Source organism: Salvelinus namaycush, chromosome 16, assembly GCF_016432855.1.
Source record: "Salvelinus namaycush isolate Seneca chromosome 16, SaNama_1.0, whole genome shotgun sequence".
Lineage (NCBI taxonomy): Eukaryota > Metazoa > Chordata > Actinopteri > Salmoniformes > Salmonidae > Salvelinus > Salvelinus namaycush.
Genome location: NC_052322.1, coordinates 7,009,933 through 7,037,671, shown reverse-complemented (window position 1 = coordinate 7,037,671; position 27,739 = coordinate 7,009,933). Strand labels below are relative to the sequence as shown.

The 27,739-nt window shown below is 42.8% G+C and overlaps 1 protein-coding gene and 1 pseudogene across 1 annotated transcript; one reads left to right on the top strand and one right to left on the bottom strand.

The window, feature by feature from the left end:
* Positions 1 to 27,739, top strand: part of LOC120060866 — a 102,106-nt pseudogene that overhangs the window by 39,028 nt on the left and 35,339 nt on the right.
* Positions 13,269 to 16,642, bottom strand: LOC120060592 (angiopoietin-related protein 7-like). Its single transcript, XM_039009967.1, has 5 exons — positions 16,285 to 16,642; positions 14,289 to 14,389; positions 14,014 to 14,208; positions 13,539 to 13,734; positions 13,269 to 13,438 (listed from the first exon to the last, which is right to left on the bottom strand). The coding sequence occupies exons 1-5, from the start codon at positions 16,640 to 16,642 to the stop codon at positions 13,269 to 13,271; spliced, it is 1,020 nt and encodes a 339-aa protein (XP_038865895.1).

Genomic DNA, 27,739 nt, shown 5'->3' with positions numbered 1-27,739 from the left:
ATAATGTAACAAAACGTGGAAAAAGTCAAGGGGTCTGAATACTTTCCGAATGCACTGTATATCTGATTGAGCAAATTGTGGTGGCCCTAGGGGACGAGTTCAAACTCTGCCTGCTGCAGCTCCTTCCTCACTGCTGTACGTCTTCATGCACCACATGAGCACGGGCCGCCGTGTGACCATCAAGGTAAGGTCATGAGGATAACGTCATCTTTTCTCAGGACTTACCTCCACACAGATTTACTTCTGGGGGTTTGCTTGCCCACCTTTTGGTCAGAGTTGGACCTTTTCCAAGAAGTTGTCAGCGGGCAGAACTGGTTGAAATGACATTTACCTCTGGATGTGTAAATCGGTCCACTTACGTCATTGCCCGCTCATTTATCCCATTGCCTCAGCCAGCAATGACATAAATGTCTGGTCCGACATAGACATGCAGAGTTACATTTGAGTGCGGGAGTCTCTTATCACGTTGGACTATGTAGTGTGCTTTATTTTCCCAGCACCACATAGAGGTAATGCGCTCGTTAATATTTGTTCTGAAAACGTGTTTTTCCTGTAACCAATGATGACTACATCAACACACATTGTAATTGTACAGCGGCAGTCATGGTTAGTGAAATATACATTCTGAGGATTTGAGGAAACATTACATAAATGTAATGATTTTACAAAACTGATGAATTATTTATCTACTTCACGCCTGCCACAACAGCTCTCCATCACAGACCAGTTTACTTCCTGTTCTTCCGGTTGCCATCAAAACTCCCCCATTACTCTTTGAATCTAGCCAAAGCACCATCGTTACAACAACCCAGCCAATGAAGCATAGCTGGCACTCTCCTATTTCACCGACTTAGCAATGACAACAATACAGGTTTTCCTCAAACAGCAAATCTTGGCGGTGAAAATAGACCATAGGGTTAACATCGCACTCTAACCCACCACAGTTATTCAACGCTCCGTTGTAGCGCTTGTCTTGTTTCTATAAGCCAGCGATGAATATTAGCTAACCAGAAGCATACTAGTTTCAACCCCCTACACTATGTCTGGGAATGGTCTATAGAACCCGAATTCTGGGTTTAGTCCCAAATAGCACCCTATATCCTATACAGTGCTATACTTTTTCCCCAGAGTCAATAAGGGGGCTCTGGTAAAAAGTAGTACACTATATAGGGAATTGGGTGCCATTTGGGATGCAGGTCTAACCTCGATACGTATCACCAGAGGGTCATGGCAGAGCCAGAAAGAATCAGGTTACCTTCCTAGTCCAAGTAGAGAACAGGAAACGGAACTCCATCATTTGCGGGAGCTGTCCGCCCCATCCCATTGAGAAACCGTGTACAGGAACATCAGTTAGTTCCACAGAAATGATCTACCCACTTGACCAGATGTACTAAAATCCGTGGCTAGATGGTGGTGTTGGAACCATTGTACTGTTATGAAGGAAGCAGGAGGGTTAGCAATATCGAAAAGACCACTGTCCTGTAGACTTAGCTCGCAATGAACAAGAACCCCTTTTGGAAGATGAGAATGTTGGCATAGGAAATCATTTACCGTACAGGTTGCATCTGTACGCCTTATAAATACAAACATCCGACTGACATTGCTGAAGCAAAACAAGTTGTTTGGTACCTCATGTCCTGTTATATTTCTTGACCATCATACCAGTGTATGGATGCATAGTGTGCTACCTATACCAGTCGCTCCCACTAGGTGTACCATAAGGACTATCTGGTCCTTAGATTGCCCGTTGTAACTCTATTGGCTCTATAGTGTCTTCAGCTCCTCAGTGCAATTCAACTGTTAGGTGCCAACCTGGACGACCAGCTCCACCTGTTGCTACCTCCCATCGTCAAGCTGTTTGTTGCACCGGACGTACCCCTACTGGCCCGCAAGTCAGTATACCACCAATCTCCCATACAATTGGTAGTAGGGGACATGTACTGTAAAGTCCATTTTTTTTAGTTTTTTTAAAATAAATTGGCACACAGCTCTTATTCACATGAGTATTTTCACTCCCACGTTCAATTTTCTTTCCCACCTCTTATCAATTTGTACTATAGAATTTACTGTACCGAAGAAATGGGGCCCACTTTCTGACATACAAAGTGCCAGGGTCTTACGTTTTTTTGTCACACTCTGTTCATTACCCATCTGGACTGGATGGAGGAAATGTGTTCATAAAAATCAATCAATCAAATGTATTTATAAAGCCCTTTTTACATCAGCCGATGTCAAAGTGCAATACAGAAACCCAGCCTAAAACCCCAAACAGCAAGCAATACAGATGTAGAAGCATGGTGGCTACAAAAAACTCCCTAGAAAGGCAGGAACCTAGGAAGAAACCTAGAGAGGAACCAGGCTCTGAGGGGTTGCCAGTCCTCTTCTGGCTGTACCGGGTTGAGATTATAACAGTACATGGCCAAAATGTTCAAACGTTCATAGATGACCAGGAGGGTCAAATAACAATCATAGTGGTTGTAGAGGGTGTAACAGGTCAGCACCTCATGAGTATATGTCAGTTGGCTTTTCATAGCCGAGCATTCAGTGTTAGAGACAGCAGGTGCACTAGAGAGAGTCGAAAACAGCAGGTCCGGGACAGGGTAGCACGTCCGGTGAACAGGTCAGGGTTCCATAGTCGCAGGCAGAACAGCTGAAACTGGAGCAGCAGCACAACCAAATGGACTGGGGACAGCAAGGAGTCATCAGGCCAGGTAGTCCTGAGGCATGATCCCAGGGCTCAGGTCCTCCGGGAGGGGAGGGCGAGGGAGAGAGAGAATTAGAGGGAGCATACTTAAATTCACACAGGACGCCGGATAAGACAGGAGAAATACTCCAGACATAAGAATGACCCTAGCCCCCGACACATTAACTATTGCAGTATAAATACTGGAGGCTGAGACAGGAGGGGTTGGGAGACACTGTGGCCCTGTCCGACGATACTCAGGGAAAGGGCCAACCAGGCAGGATATAACCCCACCCACTTTGCCAAAGCACAGCCCCCACACCACTAGAGGGATATCTTCAAACTACCAACCTCCTACCCTGAGACAAGGCTGAGTATAGCCCACGAAGATCACCCCCCACGGCATGAACCCGAGGGGGGCGCCAAACCCGGACAGGAAGATCCCGTCAGTGACTCAACCCACTCAAATGATGCAACCCTCCTAGGGACAGCATGGAAGAGCACCAATAAGCCAGTGACTCAGCCCCCGTAATAGGGTTAGAGGCAGAGAATCCCGGGGGAGAGAGAGGCATTGGCCAGGCAGAGACAGCAAGAGTGGTTTGTTGCTCCAGTGCCTTTCCATTCACCTTGACACCCCTGGGCCAGACTACACTCAATCATAGGACCTACTGAAGAGATGAGTCTTCAGTAAAGACTTAAAGGGCAAGACCGAGTCTGCGTCTCTCACATGGATAGGCAGACCATTCCATAAAAATGGAGCTCTATAGGAGAAAGCCCTGCCTTCAGATGTTTGCTTAGAAATTCTAGGGACAATAAGGAGGCCTGCGTCTTGTGACCGTAGCGTTCGTGTAGGTATGTACGGCAGGACCAAATCGGAGAGATAGGTAGGAGCAAGCACATGTAATGCTTTGTAGGTTAGCAGTAAAACCTTGAAATCAGCCCTAGCCTTAACAGGAAGCCAGAGTAATATGATAAACATTTTTGGTTCTAGTCAAGATTCTAGCAGCCGTGTTTAGCACTCACTGAAGTTTATTTAGGGCTTTATCGTGGTTGCCGGAAAGTAGAGCATTGTAGTAGTCTAATCTAGGAGTGACAAAAGCATGGATGAACTTTTCTGCATCATTTTTGGACAGAAAGCTTCTGATTTTTGCAATGTTACGTCAAAAGAGAGATCAGTGTGCAGAGTAACACCGAGGTCCTTCACAGTTTTATTTGAGACGACTGTACAACCATCAAGATTAATTGTCAGATCCAACAGAAGATCTCTTTGTTTCTTGGGACCTAGAACTAGCATCTCGGTTTTGTCCGAGTTTAAAAGTAAAACATTTGCCTCCATCCACTTCCTTATGTCTGAAACACATGCTTCCAGGGAGGGCAATTTTGGGCCTTCACCATGTTTCATCGAAATTTACAGCTTTGTATCGTCTGCATAGCAGTGAAAGTTAACATTATGTTTCAGAAAGACATCACCAAGAGGTAAAATATATAGTGAAAACAATAGTGGTCCTAAAATGGAACCTTGAGGAACACCGACATTTTCAGTTGATTTGTAATCATCCACATAGACAAACTGATATCTTTTCGACAGATACGATCTAAACCAGGCCAAAACTTGTCCATGTAGACCAATTAGGGTTTCCAATCTCTCCAAAAGAATGTCATGATTGATGGTGTCAAAAGCAGCACTAAGGTCTAGGAGCAAGAGAACAGATGCAGAGCCTTGGTCTGACGCCATTAAAAGGTCATTTACCACCTTCACGAGTGCAGTCTCAGTGCTATGATGGGGTCTAAAACCAGACTGAAGCATTTTGTGTACATTGTTTGTCTTCAGGAAGGCAGTGAGTTGCTGCGCAACAGCTGTTTCTAAAAATGTTGTGAGGAATGGGAGATTCGATATAGGCCAATAGTTTTTAATATTTTCTGGGTCAAGGTTTGGCTTTTTCAAGAGAGACTTTATTGCTGCTACTTTTAGTGAGTTTGGTACACATCCGTGGATAGGGAGCCATTTACTATGTTCAACATAGGAGGGCCAAGCACAGGAACCTCTTGATGGGTGGGCTTAGGGCAGAAGTGCTCCCATTTCGATGTTCCTCTCAGCTTATCCACACTCTCTCTCCCAGTGCACTTTGGTAGCAGAGCTGTGTTTGGGGTGTTGTTTATCCATGTTTCAGAGTCACTGGAATCCTCGGCTTGCACATCATTCACCCATAGTGCGCGCACACCCCTTCAATCGACTCCTGTGCCATCTCAAGGTGCCACAGCGGCAGTAGGGAGTGTTACTCTTTAAGAGTCGATGATGTCACCCCTCCCTTAGAAATCCAACCCCACCACATGCAGGGAAGTCTGGCCCCGCAGCAGCTTTTGATCAAACCATCAAAAGCATCGCCAGTCTGTCATGGGTGTCTCTTATCTCTCCTCTATTCCTCCACTTCCCTGCTTTAGTACCAGATCTTCATCCCCATGGTGAACAAAGTGATGTTGAAGCACAGGATCAAACACCAGCGCTGTGATGTGCTCATCTGTCGGATCGTCAAGGTCAGTTTCTGGTCTCACCTTTTTTGGACACCACGTGTTGTGAAATGTGTTCGAGAATAGCGAGGAGGCAATCTGTGAGAAACGCACGAGGCAAGTTTGAACAATTATGATTCCAAGCAGACAGTGTAATAGAACAGGATTAATTGAGGCGCGTTGCTTACAGTGTGTTTTTTTACTTCAGGAAGGAAATGAAACTTGTGGGCAGAACAGATGTTTAGAAGCCCTGGGCTCACTGAGTGTGTGTGTGTGTGTGTGTGTGTGTGTATCCTCATGGTAACCGTGTTTATCTCAGGGGTACACTTTGGCAGAGCAGGAAGAGGACCCTCTGATCTTCCAGCTGCGCAGTAACCTGAGCGACACAGCAGAGGCGGGGCCAATGAAGAAGCGCCACGTCAGCACCGCGGCCCTGCAGAAGGTCAGGAGAAATAACATGTCATTTCCATTCCTGGACTGTGTCTTGTATTATGCTTCCATTTCAACTAATAGTTTTTTTTGTCCTCAAACAGGTAGTGCTTTTGGTTTTAGATGATCAAATCACTTCATGATCAGAGTTGATAAGTACTTTTTCAAGTAGTCGGTTTGTGGTGGATATATAAAACACATATTTGACAATCTGCTCAGTTGTCCGGGTTAGGGAGGGTTTGGCCGGTAGGGATATCCTTGTCTCAGTATGTAAAAATGTAATAAAATGTATGCACTCTACTGTAAGTCGCTCTGGATAAGAGCGTCTGCTAAATGACTAAAATGTAAATGTAAAAATGTTGTCATCCACATTTCCCTCCCAATAAGACACCAATGCACAATGATTTTGAAGCACCTTTGTTTCAGCACGTCTAATCATTTCAAAACGGTGCGAGACACTGACCTGTCAGATGTGCTGATTTCTTCCATCTTCCCTCACCCAACTGACTCCATATGAAGCGCATTAATGTGATTTCTGTGGCTGAGGCGCCTGAGCGTGGTCCTGCTTAACGACCCTGCGCTCGTGCTGGTCGCTGGCCCAAACCTACATTCCCCTGGCCAGGTATAGCTATTCTCTTTCCCTCCCTCCCTCCCTCCCTCCACCACACTTCAGAGCACCAGGCAGTCGCCCATTTTTCAACAGAGGTCCTCATTTCCACTCTTAAACCAAATAATATTTTGTTTTGCTGACATATCTTGACTGGTGTTGCATCCACAGGCTGTTTTTCGTTTCTGAAGCCTAGCCAATATGATGTGGCCATTCAGCAGATTTACAATTCAAAGAGACTTGCAATTCACTGTGACTTACAATTGACTAAAGATGCATAAACAACAGCATTGCTTGACTTTTCTTTTAAAAGTTCATAACTATCTAACCGAAATACACAAAGCAACCAATTAGAAAAAACATTATTTCTGTGATTTGAGCCCAAAAAATGCTTAATGAATGAAACGTATCACTATTACGATGAAACATTCACCCCCAGAATCCACCATACTGATTGTGATCTGATCTAATGGATGTTTATTCTCCCATCCATCGTTCGTGATCTGTTCATTACAGCCTCCCTGTCGTGCTGGTTGGAGCTGAGTGAGGACCAGCAGGATGAGTTGATCCGCAGCATCGAGCTGAGCTCAGCTCCCAGGACATCGTCGAGTTCACCCAGACCCTGCTCAATCTGACCATGTTCATGGAGCACAGCGATAAGGTGGGTTCACAATCATGAGCAGGGCCCTATAGAATGGGTCTTAAGCTCCGGTCCTGGATAGAGCTACTTTGTGTGCAGGCTTTCGTTCTAGCCCTGCAGTAACACACCTAATTAAAATAATAAACTCATCAATATCCTCAATCTGGGCCCTTATTAGCTGAATCAGGTGTGGTGATAAACTGGAATATAGGCCTGCACACCCCGTAGCTCGCCCCGTAGTTGGAGAACCCTAATATAGAGCAATGCCACATCATCAATCCACCCATCTAAGGAATGTGCTGTGTTTTTTCAGGTTCCTCTTCCCCTGAGAGACAATGACATTGTTCTGCTTGGCGAAAGGGCTGCCAAATGCCGTGCATATGCCAAGGCCCTCCACTGAAAAGAGCTGGTTTTCCAGAAGGGTGCCTCTCATCTCATTCTAGAGTCCCTCATCAGGTAGGAACCTCAATAAGAGAACACAATGATCAGCAGAACCCATTTTGAGTGAATAGGGGAGTGTTTGGCGGGTGCATGCTGTACATTTCCTGTGCTTCCCAGACTTGACTATGGCCAACATCAATTGTTGAGACATTCTACGGGTAGCTACTGAGGCAGTGTGGCTACTGTATGGCTGGAATGTTTCAAATTCCCCTTGGATTATAGAAATCTTGCTTTTGTTGGTTCACACAGGTTTTACTGCACTTTTACTTTGTGAAGCCTAACCACAAAATTGCTAGAATGCTTTTAATGTCCATTTTCTTTGGCTCCCCCGTGTCAGTATTGGTGGAATGCGTGTGGTGGCACATGGTTGGGGAAAAGAGATGTCAGATGTCCAGTAGTTCAAAGTATCTGTCACTTGCCTTGGTGACAAAGTGTAAACAGAGAGAGAGAAACCGCAGGTTATCCTCTAATTCCTCCCAAACCCGGATCCGGGAGCACCCCCATCAGTAAAAAAGCTGACTAGCATAGCCTAGCATAGCATCACAAGTAAATACTAGCATCTAAATATCATTAAATCACAAGTCCAAGACACCAGATGAAAGATACACATCTTGTGAATCCAGCCATCATTTCTGATTTTTAAAATGTTTTACAGGGAAGACACAATATGTAAATCTATTAGCTAACCACGTTAGCAAAAGACACCACTTTTCTTACTCCACCATTTTTTTACTGCATCAGTAGCTATCACAAATTCGACCAAATAAAGATATAAATAGCCACTAACCAAGAAACAACTTCATCAGATGACAGTCTGATAATATATTTATTGTATAGCATATGTTTTGTTAGAAAAATGTGCATATTTCAGGTATAAATCATAGTTTACCATTGCAGCCACCATCACAACTCTCACCAAAGCGACTAGAATAACTACAGAGACCATCGTGTATTACCTAATTACTCATCATAAAACATTTCTTAAAAATACACAGCGTACAGCAAATGAAAGACACAGATCTTGTGAATCCAGCCAATATTTCAGATTTTCTAAGTGTTTTACAGCGAAAACACAATATAGCGTTATATTAGCTTACCACAATAGCAAACATCACAACAGCATTGATTCAAGCCAAAAATAGCGATAACGTATAAACCACCAAAATATATAAATTTTTTCACTAACCTTCTCAGAATTCTTCAGATGACAGTCCTATAACATCATATTACACAATGCATATAGAGTTTGTTCGAAAATGTGCATATTTAGCGGCACAAATCGTGGTTATACAATGTGATTAGTGGCCAAAACTTCAAGCAATCTGTCCGGCGCCATCTTGGAGAGGCACCTATTCTAATCGAAAACTATTCATAAACTTGACAAAAAAATACAAGTTGGACAGCAAATGAAAGACAAATTAGTTCTTAATGCAATCGCTGTGTTACATTTTTAAAATTAACGTTACTTCAGCATACAGCGTGCGCTAAAGCGAGACCGCACCGAAATTCATGGCGGAATTATTATTTGACAACATAAATACGAATTAACAACATAAAGATTGCTTACTATTTGCCGAGCTTCCATCAGAATCTTGGGCAAGGTGTCCTTTCTCCAGAACAATCGTCTTTTGGTTGAAAGATGTCCTCTTCTCCTGTAGAAATAGCAGCTAACGATAGCCACCCACTGGAGAGGTATCCAACTCGTGAAAGCGCATCACAAAGGAATCCAGGAAAATCGCAATAAACTGATATAAACTGCTATAAGTCGGTTTAAATTAACTACCTTATGATGTCTTTAACAACTATAACGAATAAAAACATGACCGGAGATATAGAACTGCTAAAACGAAAGCTTTGCAGGAGGCCATTGTGATGTCCCTGCTGCGCCAGGCGCCCCGTTGAAAAGAACGGTACTTCCGTTCCACAGTCTTATATAGGGCCCCAGATTGCGCAATCCACTCCATTCAAATTCTCCCCGCTTACTGACATCTAGAGGAAGGCGTATGCAGTGCATGTAGCCCGATGGCTTACATGGGGACTTATAAACTGACCTCAGAACAGGGACCTCGATTTCTGAAATCTCACTCCCTGACAGGAAATGTGCTGCAGAATGAGTTCTGTTTCACTCAGAGAAATAATTCAAACGGTTTTAGAAACTAGAGAGTGTTTTCTATCCAATAGTAATAATAATATGCATATTGTACGAGCAAGAATTGAGTACGAGGCAGTTTAATTTGGGAACGAATTTTTACAAAGTCGAAATGGCGCCCCCCTAGTGTCAAGAGGTTTTAAGTACAGTAAGTACATTCCCCTGAAATAAGAATACCTCCTTTTGATATTAAATGTGACTCGCCACCTGAAAGTAGAGACTCAGAGCTACAAAATGGTATATCATACACTGCATTGTTGAGGAACAATGGGAAAGTAATTCTGCTTTGAAAGTTGATCAACTTGGAAACTCACTTTTGAGAATTGTTTTGGTATGTAGTGAAAAGCTCTTCTTTGTCTACACCCATTCAGCATCGTTCACATCCTCTTAAGCTTTAGCCCCACCCATCTCGTTTCTGTCTCAGAACCTTTCCATCCCTCCTCTCGCCCTTGTCTTTTACGCTAGTGTTGTATTTCCAGCCATTGTTTTCCAGCCATTCAATTGTGCGTTTGCCCCCTTTCGTGCACCGAGGGGTCTGGAATAGCGTTCTCTCAGTGGCCTGTTTTCAATTTCTCCCCGCCTTGATGATGATGAATGACGGGAGCCAGCAGCTCAGTGTTTTCAATCTCTCCATCTGGTTCTCACCTCTCCAAGATTTCCCATAAAATGACTCCTGTGCACCACGTAGCCTGTTCTATTCCAACACTTTGGTGTAGAAGTAGTAGATTTCTGGGGCCATTGCATTATACACTTAAGTCAGGACATTTTGAAGATATTTTCCCATTTCTTGTCACCTTCCCTATTCACACAAAAAATATATATTAAATTCAGTAACTCAGTTGCTGGTGGGCCTAGCAATGAAACCTTGATTGTGGCATTTGTAAGCCAAAAAGTTATCTCAAAAAGTTGGGTCTTCATTTATTTAGCATTAAGGCATTGCGGATATGTGGAAGGCATTTACCGACACGAAAACGATTATCCACGTCGTCCTAGGAATTAAAGGCGACTTTGATGCTCCACAGCCGCCTAGATGCGGGGGCTTTACACTATTAAGTATTTTGCAGACTGTACGTCGGATTCAGTCTTTTACGATTATTACATCACACTGTGCGGTGTTACCCAATTAAAATCTTGATATCAACCTGGCCAGATTGTACGATTTGCTGCAATTCTGTCACATTCTGCAAACTTTTGTCTGGGATGGCAAAATTGTGGCATAAAACTACTAAAATCGTACGTTATGTGGGGGGCTTAAGGCATGAGGGATTTTGAGTCTGCTAAAATTATTTAGGCACCTCAATCTGGGGTTAATCCACTAGTCTAGACCATTACTTACCATTAGGTAAGCCAAAGGCCCTGCTCAAATACTTAAAAATGAGTCCTTCCTTCCTTCCTTCTTACCCTTTTCAAAAGAGCCTACGTCTTTTTCCTTGTCGCCTTTGCTGTCTGGTAGCTGATCACTCCGCTCAATAAATTAATACAACTCGAGGATTAAAGCAATTTTATTTTGATGGAAGTCAGTTGAGGTCATTGGTTTCTCACATTCCAGATGATTTTAGAACATTTACTTGTTGAACCTAAAGGTTTTCTTGGTACTGAAACAAGTTATATTATTACCCACCAACACTGTTTTATCTCTGAATGAAGCATATCAACATAGAACCAATGGTGGAGATACTGGTGTGTTGGTTCAACACTAAATACTTTACAACCGATACTGATGCAGGTTTGATGTATCTATCCCTTAGCACTTGATGAAACACATGCTTTTCTGTGAAGTCTTTTGTTGATTTGCCATGTAAATAAGCTCTTGCTGCCCTATGCATTACTTATTGCCAGTAAATGCTAGCGGAATGCAATGTTTGACGTCATCCATATGCAATATGCCTACACTCTGAAATGTTGTGTTGACAGTAAAAGCACTTACTATCATTTATGCTTTCCGGCCTTATACTGTATATTCTTTTGTTTTTTACACTTTCTGAATACATAGGCCTAGTTTCTGCTAAGCTACATCTGAAGGAGTCAAAAAAAATGTATTTGACTGCATATTGATTTAGTAATTTCCTTCATTTGACTTTTAAGATACTTTGACATTTCTGTCATTTAGCAGACACTCTTAAACAGACTTGTAGTAGTGATTGCATACATTTACATACTGGTCCCCCGTGGTAATCAAACCCACAAACCTGGCGTTATAAGCACCATGCTCTACCAACTGAGCTACACGGGACCTAGAGATTGGTCCCTTTGCTGGCGCTGAAAAAGAGGCACTAAAACACATTCTCCTTCAGTACTTATCTTGATATACTGTAAATAGCTGAGGCTTCGGCAGAACACTTTGAGAAAGTTAGGCTACCCTGTAAATGAACTCTAAAATGTCCCCGGCAGACCTCGCAGTGAATGGCTGGAAGAAATGAAGCGTGTCAGCCATTAGCACAGGAGCATTCCAAATACACACCCGAGAGGTTACACCAGGGCACAGGGTTCCTAGACTAATGAGGACTCCGACTGGGACCTCACATTCTCCTTGGGACCCCAAGCTTCACTCCGCAGCTTCCGGTGGAAACCTTTTTGGACTGGTGGAGCGAACAAGCTCCGCAGATACAATAGAATGGCTCTGTAATTTGTCATCTATCCTAAATTATTCTCAGCATTGATCACCGTCCCGAAGCTCCCACGGACTTACTTTTTAGAATGTCGCTCATCTGCCACAAATGGAAGCACCCACTATTTATCTGGAATCTCCTCTATCCTGCCCTTGGCACCTGTTTAAAAGGACATACACAGACAGTGTACCCAGCTTGATTAAGGTATGCCATGGGCATACTGCCTCACCTCTTACATTAACGTGCCATTTCAGTGGTAGTTGCAAAGTCATTGTTTTTGAATGTGGTAAAGACCTATCAGAGTGGCTGTAGAAGCCATTGACATGATGCTGGGCAATCGTGGGAAACGTGTGTGTGTGTGTGTGTGTGGTCTTGTTCCCTGGAGTTTGGCTATGTGACCTTTGCCCAGTGGCATGAATGTCAGTGTGACCTGTGAGTCCGAGCTCAGTGGTGGCTGAAGGCAAAGGCATGGTTATTGGTTGATCAGAGACACGAGGGCGATCAACTGGCAGCTTCTCAAACCTACTAACCACTGATGTCTTGTGATGACTACATGGATCATTTGATGATATTGAACTAAGACAGACAGCTAGACAAATAAACCACGTTGACTACCATCAGCAACACACCTTTTCTTAAAAATACATGTTTATTTCCTATCCCACAAAACAACATACTATAGAGCTGTACACATTTTACAAAGGACACATTTCCAAAATATGTGTTTGTTTTCTTACAATAAAATCTGTCAGGTACTTCTGATGGAAGTACTTTGGGTGGTTGTTCGCATTCCAGTAACTCACAAAGGTACATTGCAACACTTGATGGATCTCTGTATATATATTTTTTTTATTTTCTTCCCATTGTCATACCTGCCCGACACGTGTAATCAACCTAACTACAGCTTGAGTTATGACTGATAAATAAACCCTATTGCTATGAGACAAGATGGCGGGAAGCAACATTCACTTACCCTAACGGAGCGGTGGTAAAGAGGCTTCGCTCAGGCTTTTAAGAAAATAAAATATTTAAATGATAAATACAAAATGAACTACAATTTACAATAAAACATGTTTAAACACATAACACATTCAACCCACAGAAATATTCCAGACAATAACAAAGGGGAAAGACAATTTGGTTGCTCAGGTTTGGTTAAATCTGAAGCATGTGCTTCATCCAGAGTGTGAAGTTAGAAGAGTTTATGGTTGAAAATTCTGTGGCCGGATCTTCATCTCCACTCTCTTCAGGGAGTAGTTGGGCCCGTGCCAGCCGTACCAACTAATTCCATCTGTGCTCTTGCTGTGGTCGCCATAACGATAGAACACGCCGTTCAGGTTGGAGTCAGTGCAACAGTTGTACCAGTAACCACCTGTAGGGAAAAAAAGGTGAAAATGCAGTCATTGGAAAGAAATTTGAAGGTGTTAATTCAGTGAGTTAAACCAGAGTTAAGTATTTTGTCCCTCTTGTACCTTTGCGTAGTGAAGCGCAGTCGTCCACACATTTGTCGTTGTCCTTGCCCTTGGTGCTGAAGTTGGTGTTGTTGTGGTAGCGCAGAGAGTCCCCGGCGTTTCCACTGTAGTTGGCGATGAAGAGTTTGTAGCTGTTCAACTCGTTGTTCACTGTGAAGTAACTGTACTCTGCATAGCGGGTCTGGCCTTCCCAGTCCTGGAGAACAGAAAAACAGAAACAATACACGATTTAGATGTTTGCTGCACATCTTGTGGTAAAACTATGAAACTGAGAATATTGAACTAATGTTATAACTTTTGGTGGAGCAAGAGGTTTTTACTGTGTTTGTATCTTTAGTCTCCTGGCTCTGGATAAAACCTCCCGCCACTATCATCAGTTACCTCAGGAGTGGGGTGTGTCAGAGTCATGCTGTTATCTATTTACTGCTCTCGGGCAGCTAGCCTGTTTTGTGTTTCCCACCCCCACCCTTTGTACCTCCATCTCTATCCTTAGTATGCTGGGCTGCCTTGTCAGACGGAAGATGTTTTCATTGCCTAGCCAGAAGTCTCCGCGGATGGTGCCAAAGCCATTTTTGTACTGCTTCCAGTCGCGGTTGAAGGAGGTCAGGCCCACCTTGCGTCTCTGGATGAGCGTCCAGCCACCACCATTGCTCTCCATGTCACAGAAGACCTGCCATTATACAGAGACTACAATGTAGCAGGGATCTGTGAATGTAAAACTTTTTTTGTAGTTCCAGGGTTATCACTTACGTTGATCTCAGGGGTATTCAGGAAGTCATCTGCAGGCAGTTTGTACTCCCCAGAGATCTTGTAGTTCTTGGTGTACAGGGATGCACAGTCGTAGATGGCATCTAGAAAAGAAAAGGCTTTGTCATTAGAGATGGCCAAACCAGATGCTGTTTCATGGCGGGTTTTAAAAATGCTAATTGACAAACGGTATCATGGGAATAGATGTCTGCCAGAGAAGTCAAAGAATTTTGGATAGAAGGATATTATACACAGCATGGTTACATTTCTTTGCATAGTTCTCTCTATTGTTTCTGTGATGGTATGGTGATGCCATTTGTGGTGCTTTGAGATCACTGGGGAGTAATGGATCCAATGCATAAAAAAGGGATCAAGTGTTTTCATGGCTAGAGGCTGGAGTGGAAACGCCACTCTAATCTTTGCTTTTCTTCCTGCTCTGCTTACCTGTCTGCACAGTGTCTGTATAATTTGCAGTCATTATAAAGCGCTTCTCTGTTCACTGTGGCAGCATCATAAATGTACTACTGCTAATAGGGTATTAAAATATACACTGCGACATGCCTGGTTAAATCTCCCCACTGCCTGGTTAAATCTCCCCACTGCCTGGTTAAATCTCCCCACTGTGATTAATAGTTTGGTTAAGTTCAGATGACGGATGGAAACAATTGGCTTTGATAGAGGTGGTCTTTATTGGCAGACTTCGTGCAGAAGGGACACTTAGAGTTCAAACGATGGCTTTTGGCTTTTCACGAGACACCCAGACAAGTTTGCACACTATAGGCTCCATTTTCACCAAATGATGGCAGCTGTCTGATGCCGAAGATTCGGGAACGCCCACTGATAATTATAGTAATTTTTTTAAACAAAGAATAATGGCCTACATACAAATAGAATTGAACCTTTTTGGTTGTTTGTTCAATAATAGTCGTCTGAAACTGTAGGCTAATATTTCTGTGAGGGGCTTTTTTAAAGTAGATTTTCTGTTTTCTGACTGCAGACTGACTGATGTGATCATAAAGAGGATCATTTTTTTTACCAACCACATTTCCTGTGTGTCTGACATTAAATCAAATCAAATTTTATTTCTCACATACACATGGTTAGCAGATGTTAATGCGAGTGTAGCGAAATGCTTGTGCTTCTAGTTCTGACCATGCAGTAATATCTAACAAGTAATCTAACCTAACCATTTCACAACAACTACCTTATACACACAAGTGTAAAGGAATGAATAAGAATATGTACATAAAAATATATGAATGAGCGATGGCCGAACGGCACAGGCAAGATGCAGTAGATGGTGTAGAGTACAGTATATACATATGAGATGAGTAATGTAGGGTATGTAAACATTATATAAAGTGGCAGGTGTGTGCTATGAGTATTTATGGCAGTTTTTTATGTATGGCAGCTAGTGATATGATTTCTTACACCTGTGGAGAGTGTCTGGAAGCAGATGCTGAACAATCTACAGAAAGGGAGTATCGTCTCGGTCTAAACTGACCTGGGTTTGTCATGTGGAGCGGGCCAGATTTCCCCTCTGGCCATTTGTCACAGTCACTACTGTACTGTACTACTGCATTCTACTACTCATAGGCTGTTATTTGCACACAAAAAAACATGTGTTTTACCCCTACTAGCCTCATTAGTCAATTTAAAAAAAGGTTAGAGAATCACATTCACTGAAGTTGAAACTTTCACAATGCAAATAAATGAAAATGAAATGAAGGAAAACAACACTAAATGTTTTATTCACAGTAAAGTAGTGTTTTGTTCCTATGTTATTTTGTTGCTGAGGAGCAATGAACAAATCAAAGGGGTTTAAACTTCTTAGGGATAGGCCCCTTTTTTCCGCCATTTCTGCCTGAATGACGTGCCCAAAGTAAACTGCCTGTAGCTCAGGCCCTGAAGTCAGGATATGCATAGAGTTGGTACCATTGGAAAGAAAACACTTTGAAGTTTGTAGAAATGTTAAAATATCCACAACTTAGGTTCTTACCTGATGTGGTTTGAGTGACGGACTGGGCGGCTTGCAGCTGCATGATTTCCACCCGGTTATTGATCTCAGAGTACTTGCTCTCGGCCTCAGTGACACGGGACTCCTGCTGTCGATTCTGCTTGTCCAGCTCGATCATCTGCCTTACTACGTTCATCAAGTCTGTCTCCTGCTTGCGGCCCAGCTCCTCCAGTAGGCTGGTCAGGTTGGCCACCTGCACCTTCAGGGAGCGCACTTCATCGCAGCACTGCGCCTTTGGAGGCTTGGGTGGCGCCAGCCTCTTCCTTGGGTTTTGCGCCCACGCTTCTGTCAGCACCAGCAGGAGGAAGGTAAAACTCAGAGCCACTGTCAGCAAAGACATCTTTACAATTGTCTATATTAAAATTAGTTTTCTTGTCTTGCTCGGGTTGAATGCAAGCTGTCCTGGTCAAGGCTGATTCTTTAGCGGTGCCAGAGGTCTTGAAGAAACTGAGAGAACAGGATTGGATAAGTTGAGTGAGGAATCTGACTGGTTGAAGTGAAGCTTCCTTTAGCCAACTGCTTTCTCGGGCTCTTTGCTCCTCAGTAAAGCTGTGGCTGGGGATCTTAAATATCTATACATGTGTGCCCTTCCCTTTTTTGGTTGTGCTCACAGTTACTGACCCGCCTTCAACCTCCAACGCTCTGGGTGGAGGAGCCTTTCCCACCACTGCCCCCCCCCCACACACACACACCTCACTCACTCACCTCACTCTCACACACACACTTTCGCTCACTCTTGTTGGTTCTGCCCTGTGCCTTGTTTCTTTGAACGTTTCAGAGGGACACAGTTTTTTCGCCCAGTCTGGAAGAGCGAAGGACAAAGGCTCCTGTCTGAAAGAGCTCACACTTCACATGTGGTAATATCCAGTGGAATATCACCAACAGCCTCTCATTCCCAATGACTCAGCTTTATACAGAGGCACACCTTGCTAATGAATTTTGATACTTGCGTCAAGCTTAGATTTAACTGCTTAAAGTAGGAGTATGTGTACAATTTATCTTCGGGTTTCGCCTTCACACATGACGGTACTTGTCCTTGTTAATGATAGCTGTGTAGCTCCTTCGGGGGAAAGTTTCATCCATAACAGCAGCCTCTTTACATGCCAAAGGGATTGGTTAAAGCCCCCATCCAGTATTTTACATTTTTAAATCATCACTCACTGGTCAGTTTATTAGGTACACCCATCTATTACCGGGTCGGACCCCCCATTGCCGCCAGTTAGCTTGCCTGTTAGCTTGCACGATTCTCTTGCCATTCTCCTTCGACCTCTCACAGCAACGAGCTGTTTTCGCCCACAGGACTGCCGCTGACTGGTTGTTTTTTTGTTTGTCGCACTATTCTCTGGAAAGCCTAGGAGGGCAGCCGTTTCTGAGAAACTGGATCTGGCGTGACTCACTGTCTGTAGGAGCGATCCATTTTTTGTGAACGGGTTGGTGTACCTAATAAGCTGGGTGGTGAGTGTATGTCTAAATCACTGTGTGTTTATTTCATGAAAATACAGTGCCTTCAGAAAGTATTCACAACCCTTGATTTGTCACATGTTGTTGTTACGGCCTAAATCAGTGACGCAACATCTCAATTGAGACCTACACACGATACCCCATAACGTCAAAGTGGAAGGATGTTTTTTGACATTTTTACAAATGAATACAACATCAAAAGCTTAAATGTCTCGTCAATAAGTATTCAACCCTGTTGTTATGGCTAGTCTAAATCAGGTCAGTAGTAAAAATGTGCTTAATAAGTCACATAATAAGTGAAGAAGCCGGATGTGGAGGTCCTGGGCTGGCGTGGTTACACGTGGTCTGCGTTTGAAGCCAGTTGGTCATACTGACTAATTCTCTAAAATTACATTGGTAGAGAAATTAAATGATCTGGCAACAGCTCTGTTGGACATTCCTGCAGTCAGCATGTAGTCAGCCTGCACCCTCCCTCGGTATCTATACCTATGGCTGTTACGGTGACCGTATTACCGTCACACCGGCGGTCACGAGTCATGACGGCAGTCAAATTCCATGTGACCATTTAGTCACGGTAATTAGGCTTCTCCAAGCTCTGATGCTGATGGTCATTAGTAGCCTACCAAACTTGCTAACTGCCTGGTACACAGCGCTCTATTGTCCCTCTAATCACTCTGACATCAATGCAAATGTATTCAAAAATCTAAATCAAACACTTCATGAAAGCCCATGAGCCCATGTTGCGCAACATTTATGTAGGCTATGCAATTGCGGGAGAAAACAGAGTGATGGCCTCTACTAAATTAGGAGGATCCCATCAGCTCTCTACAGGCTAGACCTAATATATCTACAGTGCCTTCGGAAAGCATTCAGACCCCTTGACTTTTCCCACATTTTGTTATGTTAGTCTTTCACCTAAAGTCAAGTGCCTTGGCACAGATTACCATCTTTTTAAATCATAGAACATTTCTTAAATTGCTGGAATCAGATGTACAAATGAAAACATTTGTTTTTGCTTTTTCTACCAGTACAATATGCACCATAATACAATATCTACCATAAGCCGCCTCCAACATCATTTTAGAGAATTTGGCAGTACGTCCAACTTGCATCACAACTATAGACCACATGTAACCACGCCAGCCCAGGACCTCCACATCCGGCTTCTTCACTTATTATGTGAATAATATAAAGCACATTTTTACTCCTGAACTGTCAACAAACACAATTGCATTTTATCAATGGCAATTTGAATGCACAAAAATACCGTGACGAGATCCTGGGGCCCATTGTGAGGTCCATTTTGTAATGTATCTGTGACCAGTAGATGCATATCTGTATTCCTGTCATGAAATCCTTAGATTAGGACCTAATTCATTTATTTAAATCGACTGATTTCCCTCATATGAACTGTAACTCAGTAGAATCAAAGAAATTGTTGCATTTATGTTTTTATTCGGTATAAAATAAATACTAAATTACCTGTCCCTTACATTCTGCCTTTGCTATGATTTCCATCAATTTGGTGGTGATGTGAATGTTTCTCTAATTCTCTTTTGGTTTGTACTGAGCCAATGACAAGCAGATATGTGGTCCATACTGTAGCTATATGGATGAAAGATTTCTAGAAACTTGGATAACATCGTTAGCTAAAATAAATAGGGGTAGCTATTTATTTGAATTGCAAACAGGGAGTTTGTAGTTACTGTTTATTCTCTCTTCCAGATCAATATCAACCTAACTGCCAGGTGGTAGTGGAGGCAGTGTAGAAATTTATCGACAGTGTATTGATAAGCTGAAAGTGTAGGTATATACTTTATAAATGTATCGATCCATTTGGAAATGTATTAATATAGTGTTTAATATACTATACTTGTGTTTTTCAAATACACTGAGATCTTTTTTTTTTTATCTCCGAGGGCTATTTGCATTCATTATTGGTGCTTACAGTTTTATCATTTATTAAAATGAAGCATGAAGGAACAGGATGTACAGAATGCCCGATGTGAGGATGCTGTTCAATATTATGCACATTTTTTTTGTTAAATGTGAATAACGTGGCCTGACCCACTAAAATCTAGATAGCCAGAATTGCCTTGCAGTGCAATAAACGGTTCCATATTCCACTACAATGAGTGCCTCTATGCGCCTGGGCATCCACCAAGTGTCTGAGCGGAAGAGCTCAAGGCCTTGCATGCCACTGGCGGGTCTGGTGGCTCACACTGCCATGGCTTCCAGGTGGTGTGGATTAGAGCATGGTGGACAGGAGCCAGGTACTTACCGCCAAGTCACCACCCAGTTTTAAAACGGTAGACGCAACAGAACAGAGGGTACAGGGAGAAGAAAAAAATACATTATTCTCTATCCTCGTCTGAGCCCCCTGTTTTCTTATCTCAACGAACGGCGGTCTACCGCTTTTCTTCAAAGACATGGTGCGTGAAAATGTGCCGGGGAAAGAGAAGTCATCCCGACTTTTGTGACTTCTGGTAAATTACAATTAAATCTGGTTCCATAGTTGTGGGTTCTCCCTGATCTCTCTGAACTAAATTGTAGTCGATGTGGGTGCATTTGCAAAAAGGCCCTGATTAAATTTCTTCTAAAATCATACTCTTTTCTCCAATCCCATTTGTATTTTGGTTGCCGAGCCACTCCCGAGTGGCGCAGTGGTCTAAGGCACTGCATCGCAGTGCTTGAGGCGTCACTACAGACCCGGGTTCCCAGGCTGTGTCACAACCGGCCGTGACCGGGAGTCCCAAAGAGCGGTGCAGAATTGGCCCACCATCGTCCGGATCAGGGGAGGGTTTGGCCAGGGGGGGGGGGGGCTTTACTTGACTCATCGTGCTCTAGCGAGTCCTTGTGGTGGGCTGGGCGCCTGCAGGCTGACTTCGATCATCAGTTGAACGGTGTTTCCTCCGACACATTGGTGCGGTTAAGCGGGTGGGTGTTAAAGAGCGCGGTTTGGCGGGTCATGTTTCGGAGGACACATGACTCAACCTTCGCCTCACCTGAGCCTGTTGGGGAGATGCAGCGATGAGACAAGATCGTAATTGGATATCACGAAATTGGGGAGAAAAAGGAGGGGAAAAGGTATAAAAATAAACAATATGAAATTTTCATGAAATTCCACGTGAATTCACAATGCAGCTGCACTGCTGCCAGCAATGGTTGGGAAGGAAAGGTGGAATAAACGAGTCGGGAGCATGTTTTGTGACATGTTTTGTGACATTTTCTCTTCTCCAACACTCCCACAAAATCAAGGATGATCTCACAAGGATAAGACAAATCTTCTTCTTTACAGGAATAAGGAACACAAGGTGAGGTGTATAAATGTTTATTTTTTTATTGAATATCCGAAACGTACAATATACTTGCAGTGAAGCCACTCAACAACTACACCACACCAGTCATCCAACAGACTCCCATTCAGAGCGACACACAGAAGCATCCAGGGTTAATGCCCTGCTCAAAGGCATGCTGACCGATCTACCACCAGGCCAATAAAAGTGAACCAGAACCCTCCAAGATCCCCCCCACAGTTCCCCAATAGCTGTCCCTCAAACATCCAAGACCCCTCCCACATTCCCCCCCAAGAAGAAAATAAATAAATGCTGTTGAAGTCGGAAGTTTACAAGTTTAAATACACTTAGGTTGGAGTCATTAAAACTAGTTTTTCAATCATTCCACAAATTTCTTGTTAACAAACTATAGTTTTGAAAGTCGGTAAGGACATCTACTTTGTGCATGACACAAGTAATTTTTCCAACAATTGTATACAGACAGATTATTTCACTTATAATTCACTGTATCACAATTCCAGTGGGTCAGGAGTTTACATACACTAAGTTGACTGTGCCTTTAAACAGTTTGGAAAATTCCATAAAATGATGTCATGGCTTTAGAAGCTTCTGTTAGGCTAATTGACATCATTTGAGTCAATTAAATGTGTACCTGTGGATGTATTTGATGATCTTTTTGGCCTTCCTATGGCAACGGGTGCTGGAGGTGTTCAGGAGGGCGGGAAGTTTTCCCCCGGTAATGCGTTTGGCAGACCACACAACCCTCTGAAGAGCTTTGCAGTTGTGGGCGGTGCAGTTGCTGTACCAGGTGGTGATACACAAATTAACTTTTAACAAGGCACACCTGTAATTGAAATGCATTCTAGGTGACTTCCTCATGAAGCTGGTTGAGAGAATGCCAAGAGTGTGCAAAGCTGTCATCAAGGCAAATGGTGGCTATTTGAAGAATCTCTAATATAAAACATATTTTGATTTGTTTAACACTTTTTTGGTTACTATATGATTCCATATGGGTTATTTCATAGTTTGATGTCTTCACTATTATTCTACAATGTAGAAAATAGTAAAAATAAAGCAAAACCCTTGAATGAGTAGGTGTTCTAAAACTTTTGACCGGTATTCTATTCTACTATTCTACTGTATCTTAGTCTATGCCGCTCTGACATTGCAAGAGGCATCATTACAGACCCTGGTTCGATTCCAGTCTGTATCACAACCGGCCGTGATTGGGAGTCCCATTGGGTGGCGCACAATTGGCCCAGCGTCGTTCGGGTCTGGCTGGGGTTGGCCGTCATTGTAAACACAAATTTGTTCTTATCTGACTTTCCTAGATAAATAAAGGTTACATTTAAAAAAAATTGTAAAACAAATATTCTGCTTATGCCTCCAGTCATATAAATATACATGAAACGTGTTAATAGAAAGACACATTTTTTCCATGCAAAGAAAGGAAAAACGTAGGCTGTAGTTTAGTACTGTAAAAGTACTAAACTACTAAGTACTGTACTGTACTCTATGCTATATGCACTCAGCCACGCAAGGAACAGCTCTTACGTAAGTATCAAATGCGATGATGCATGGAAAGCTTTACTATAAAAGGTCAATTTTTATACAGCAAATTATTTTCCACTAACTTGAAACTCACTCGCTGCCTATGATCCCTTTATCACAGTCAACAACACACATATGTGACCGACCTACTCCATTCGATCTCATGTAAACAACAAATGTTGTTGTGTTTTTTACATTGGATATAGGTAGAGACTCAGCGCTACAAAACGGTATATCATACATTGCAGTTGAGAAACAGTGGGGAAGTAATTCTGCTATGAAAGTTGATAAAGGTTTGAGAAAATGTTTTGGTACACCTACTGGAGAGCTCTTCTTGTCTACACCTATTCAGCATCGTTCACACCCTCTTAGGTCTTAGCCCCACCCATCTCTTTAAGGATTCATGTGAGGCCATGTGCTAAACAGAGTGAGTAAGGTGGTATAGTAAAAAAACAAAGATTTCAAGACTAAAAGTCGTTTAAAGTAGTAGCCTACAATGAGGAAAAAACTTAACTTAAAAATGCAGTTTATCTAGTCCTTGGCCTATATCCTAGCTAGCTAGCTAACAGTAGGCTATAACTAGCACTGCGAATGGATTTCTGAAACGAATAATATTAATACACAGATCATAAACATACTGTAAACATTCAGAAAAGAGATGAAACCACTCCCCCTCCAATACAGTCACTGATTACCAAAACAAGTCACAAATGTCCCTGCATCTTGATCCTGGTTGATGTGTCAACAACAATCTGTAAGTTATGAGCAGGCAGCAGTTCACACACCAAGTAAGTCATCAAGTAGGTCAGTGCAGGAAAACGCCCCCCAAGAGAGGCCAGTTTAGATTTGGCTTCAGACCAATCAAATCACTTCCTTTGCAAAACGTCATTTTCAAAGAAACATGTAGGTTGTCTGCTTGTGGCGATGTCCTGCAGTAGCTAGCTTGCTAAATCTGCCCTTTTCTAAGCCATCGATGGAGATTGGATTTGGACTTGTGGTTTTGACTTAATTCTCTGAAGAGGCCAATGATTATGATGGATATTCTGATCTAACCATAAATGTATATGAATATGCACCACGGCCAGAGACATGTCAAACAGCTGTCACTTTTCCACTTTCCATACTCTTGGAACATTTTGAAAGCCTTAACCCAAATAAGTCCCACCGATTTGCACTTCTAACCTCTTTTAAACGTGTGTTTGAGCTACAGAATTTTGGGTTGTACCATTGGATTTGTCTGTTTCTTCTGCGATTAGTGGGGGCTGAGTAGAGTGGTGTTTGTGAGCCAAAGGCGGATCCCGAAAGGGCCCGAGGCCAGGTCTTTTTGCAAAAATATCTGTAGAGTCCGAATGGCTTATTAAATTACTATCTATGAAAAGCTGCGACTCACACAAACACACACATGGAAAAAATGTTGCTCTATGACGCTCACAAGCTATACAAGAGTCGTTAGAAAGCAAGGGGCTCTTCTACATAGAGGACAATAGGAAATCCAAGGACAGTATCTATAATACTGTAATAAGCTCCCATGGTTACTGTCACAAACTCCACACAATTGTCACTGACTATTTGGATATTAATTTCCCACTGAACAAGTAATTTCTGTACTTACAGCACTCATATAAATACATTTTTATCCGGTTTTTGCTTTGGCGGATCTTTTTTTCATTGACATTTATCAATAAATCTCATGAATGCAACTGTTTATATCACATTGTTTTGTGTTCTACTTGTAACCCGGGTTGTCCTGAAAATAAAACGGTAAAACACTTAATTGTGAGGCTAAATATAAATGCTGGACATGCAGATAGAAATAAGATAAATGAAATTCCGATTTTTGGTCCTGGAACTGATAGGGTTAACAGAGTCAAGGAGTCTAACACCAAAAGGCAACCATTATATTAAGAAACCCAATGTTAGTTTGTGGACTCACGATCTAGGGATTCAGTCTGTATTCTTCTAGCCTCACTAGAGGGATTGCCTTATCTGACTCCAGCCCTGCCATATAGCCATCAACCAGTGCTTACCATAGCTTCCCCCAATAACACTGCAATTTCAGAGGGGCGAAAGGGCACAGTGTCGTTGGACTCAAACAACTTTCTTCAACAGAAAATATCTCTGTCACCGTATATTTTCTTCAGCATATTTTGGAGGAGTGCATTGTGGGGGCTTTGTTTTCTCTTTCTGGCAGATGGATCAGGTCGCCCCCCCCCATTCCTCCCCCATCAGGGAAGCCGACACTGCCCATTGCTTGAAGTCTCTTTAAAGACCACTTCAAATAACTTTTCCTCTCCTCACATGCTGCTCCTCCTGATTCAGGCGTGGCTTACACGTGCATTTCTTGGCTCTCGCCCTGAACCTTGGTGAAAAGTCTAGACAAAATCGCCCACTAGCGTAGAATGCACTGTTACGTTCCAGTTTTTTTGTAAGGGGTCATTATCGAAGGTGAAGCCGATACATTACAGACAAGGTGAAGCCGATACTGCAGGAAAACCAAGCCAAGCTGCAGATGAACAAAACAGCATGATCAATTATAATGGGGCGAAGTGGTCGTATCATCAGGGTGGGAAGTTCCAGTGATTCCTCAAGCTGAAAGAGCTCCAGGGCACTTCTTTGTCAATAAACCTATTTTGAGTGTTGAACTGAAAAGCATCCACTGCGTGTGTGTACAGTTTCCACCATGATTATGTAAAGCACATTGAAGAAATACTCAATCTGAAAAATATGTGCGCAATACTCAATCTGAAATACTGCACCTCAATTCAATGGAACCTGATCCCTAATTTCCCAAAACTGATTTTTAATATAACTCTAACAAAAGCGCAATGTGGTGTAATTTTTTTACAGGTTTTTCTGTCAAACGTTTGCCACTATTAGTCCTAAGAGGATACTTTCCTGATTGCTGCAGATTAGGTTCAGTAATTCTGTCTCTCTCTCCTTCACACATACTTTATGGTCTGTGGCAGAATTGGCAACATTTTTCTTGAAGATTATATTCTGTCTCGTTAAAACCAAAAGCCAATCTACTCAATGGTATAGAAAAAACAGGACAATTGCGTGAGAATAGAGTGTTTTGTTTCTCTATGTGGAGGCTTTAATCGACCAGAGAGTTCAGCATGTCTTGCTTTCGTAAAAGTTAAGTCTCTCAATACTTGAATGTATAATACACGTTTAAATTGGTAAAGCAAATGTATCAAATCAAAGCAACTGTAATTTCTACATAATTTTTTATCACACAATATAGACTGACCCTCAAGATGATTCACCTATATTTTCGACCATGATTTATGTCACTCTTTAAAACCTCCTTGAGTGTAGAGTGATTTCCCCCCAGTGTTCAATTACAGGGGTTCTACCTTCGTTATATTAATCATGAGAGCCAAGAGGCAACACTTAGTCAATGTTTCTGATTAGCCCAGGTAACTGAATACTTTCACCATGACTAGAAATATTGAATGGTTGCCCGCCAACGGTTTAATTTAACTGTATTATTTGTTCTTTTCTGACATGATAAACGACAATAGGACCAAAGACTCTGTTTTTTTGTAATATGTAGTATGGGTGATCTACATCTGTTTATATTAGTTACTATGCTGTTACTAAGCGGTGATGAATTACGGCAGTGTTACGTTACTACACCCAATAGGAAATACACATGCGCACTATTGTGCCCGGGGGCTGTAGAGCACGAGGGGTTTTGACGAAACGAAAACGAACTGTACTCCCGTCTCCTGCCTGGTCATTTCTCCACAACACAAATATTACAATAACAAAGGGCTGAGCTCTGTCTTTTGGGACTATCTGGAAATGTGTGGTCAAATTAGATGGGCTCTGCAGGTTTAGTGAAAAAAAAAGGATTTGGTCTCTGCAGTACGATTACATTTGATTTTCATTGTGCTTTCTACTAAGCCCTGTGTCTCAAAGCACTTAACAAAAGGCTAAAGCCCCTGGTCTCTTATAAACCAAAGCTATGGTAACAGTGGCGGCCAGGAAACAACCTCAAATTCTGGGTCTGAGCGGGGAAATGTCCAGGGGAATCAGAAAAAGATGCTTGAGCCCAATCTATAGCCAGTACGGAAAGAGCTCACAGTTCCTATGACTTCAAGGGGCAGTCAGTCACAACAGGGGTAGCTAGCTACAGCCACTCAGTACAGTCACAGCTTTTTTCCAGTAACTTTTTGGTGGCTGGGGTAATGCCTCACAGGGGTAAAACAGAGGGGAACTTCAGCCTGTTAATGACTCTGGGCCATATTTCCAGCAAAGAAGTGGCTTGGCTGGATGGTTGTCTTGTAAGGTGGCTGCTGGCTGTGTTGTCGGAGACCTCACCATGGAGCATATTATGTGAGCCCTGTCATCTGGTTGTGTTTAGAGTTGTGTTTAAAGCTGCGGCTATGGCTATGACTGAGGGACACTGTTACTTATTCCAATTCGTCAATAGACCTCATCTGGGGAGCTTTAGCGCTGTGTGCGCGCCTGTGTGTGTGTGTGTGTGTGTGTGTGTGTGTGTGTGTGTGTGTGTGTGTGTGTGATTTAGTTTTTCTTTGTTTTTGATTTGTCCTTCAAGGTATTTGATGATTAACCCTAACCCCTAGAGGTTGTAATTAGGGGATGAATAAAAATGACTCAAGGAAATGAGTGCCTGCCGTGATTGGGAGTCCCAAAGCCACTGGAGCAGTGGATACTCGTTATCTGGAGGGATGAATCACACTTCACCATCTGGCAATCCGATGGACGAATCTGGGTTTGGTGGATGCCAGGTGAACGCTGCCTGCCCCAATGCATAGTGCCAACTGTAAAGTTTGGTGGAGGAGGAATAATGGTCTGGGCTGTTTTTCATGGTTTGGTCTATGTCCCTTAGTTCCAGTAGAGGGAAATATTAACGCTACAGCATACAATGACAATCTAGACAATTCTGTACTTCCAACTTTGTGGCAACAGTTTGGGGAAGGCCCTTTCTTGTTTCAGCATGACAATGCTCCCATGCACAAGGCGAGGTCCATACAGAAATGGTTTGACGAGATCGGTGTGGTCAAACTTGACTGGCCTGCACAGAGCCCTGACCTCAACCCCATCGAGCACCTTTGGGATGAATTGGAACGCCGAGTGTGAGCCAGGCCTAATCGCCCAAC

What these genes read in the sequence shown, in the direction of transcription:
- LOC120060592 (XM_039009967.1), bottom strand. Translation starts at nt 16,642, where the DNA reads ATGTCTTTGCTGACAGTGGCTCTGAGTTTTACCTTCCTCCTGCTGGTG. An exon ending in CGTCACTCAAACCACATCAG is followed by an intron (nt 14,390 to 16,284) that starts GTAAGAACCTAA and finishes TTTCTTTTCTAG; the next exon opens with ATGCCATCTACGACTGTGCA. An exon ending in TGAATACCCCTGAGATCAAC is followed by an intron (nt 14,209 to 14,288) that starts GTAAGTGATAAC and finishes GTATAATGGCAG; the next exon opens with GTCTTCTGTGACATGGAGAG.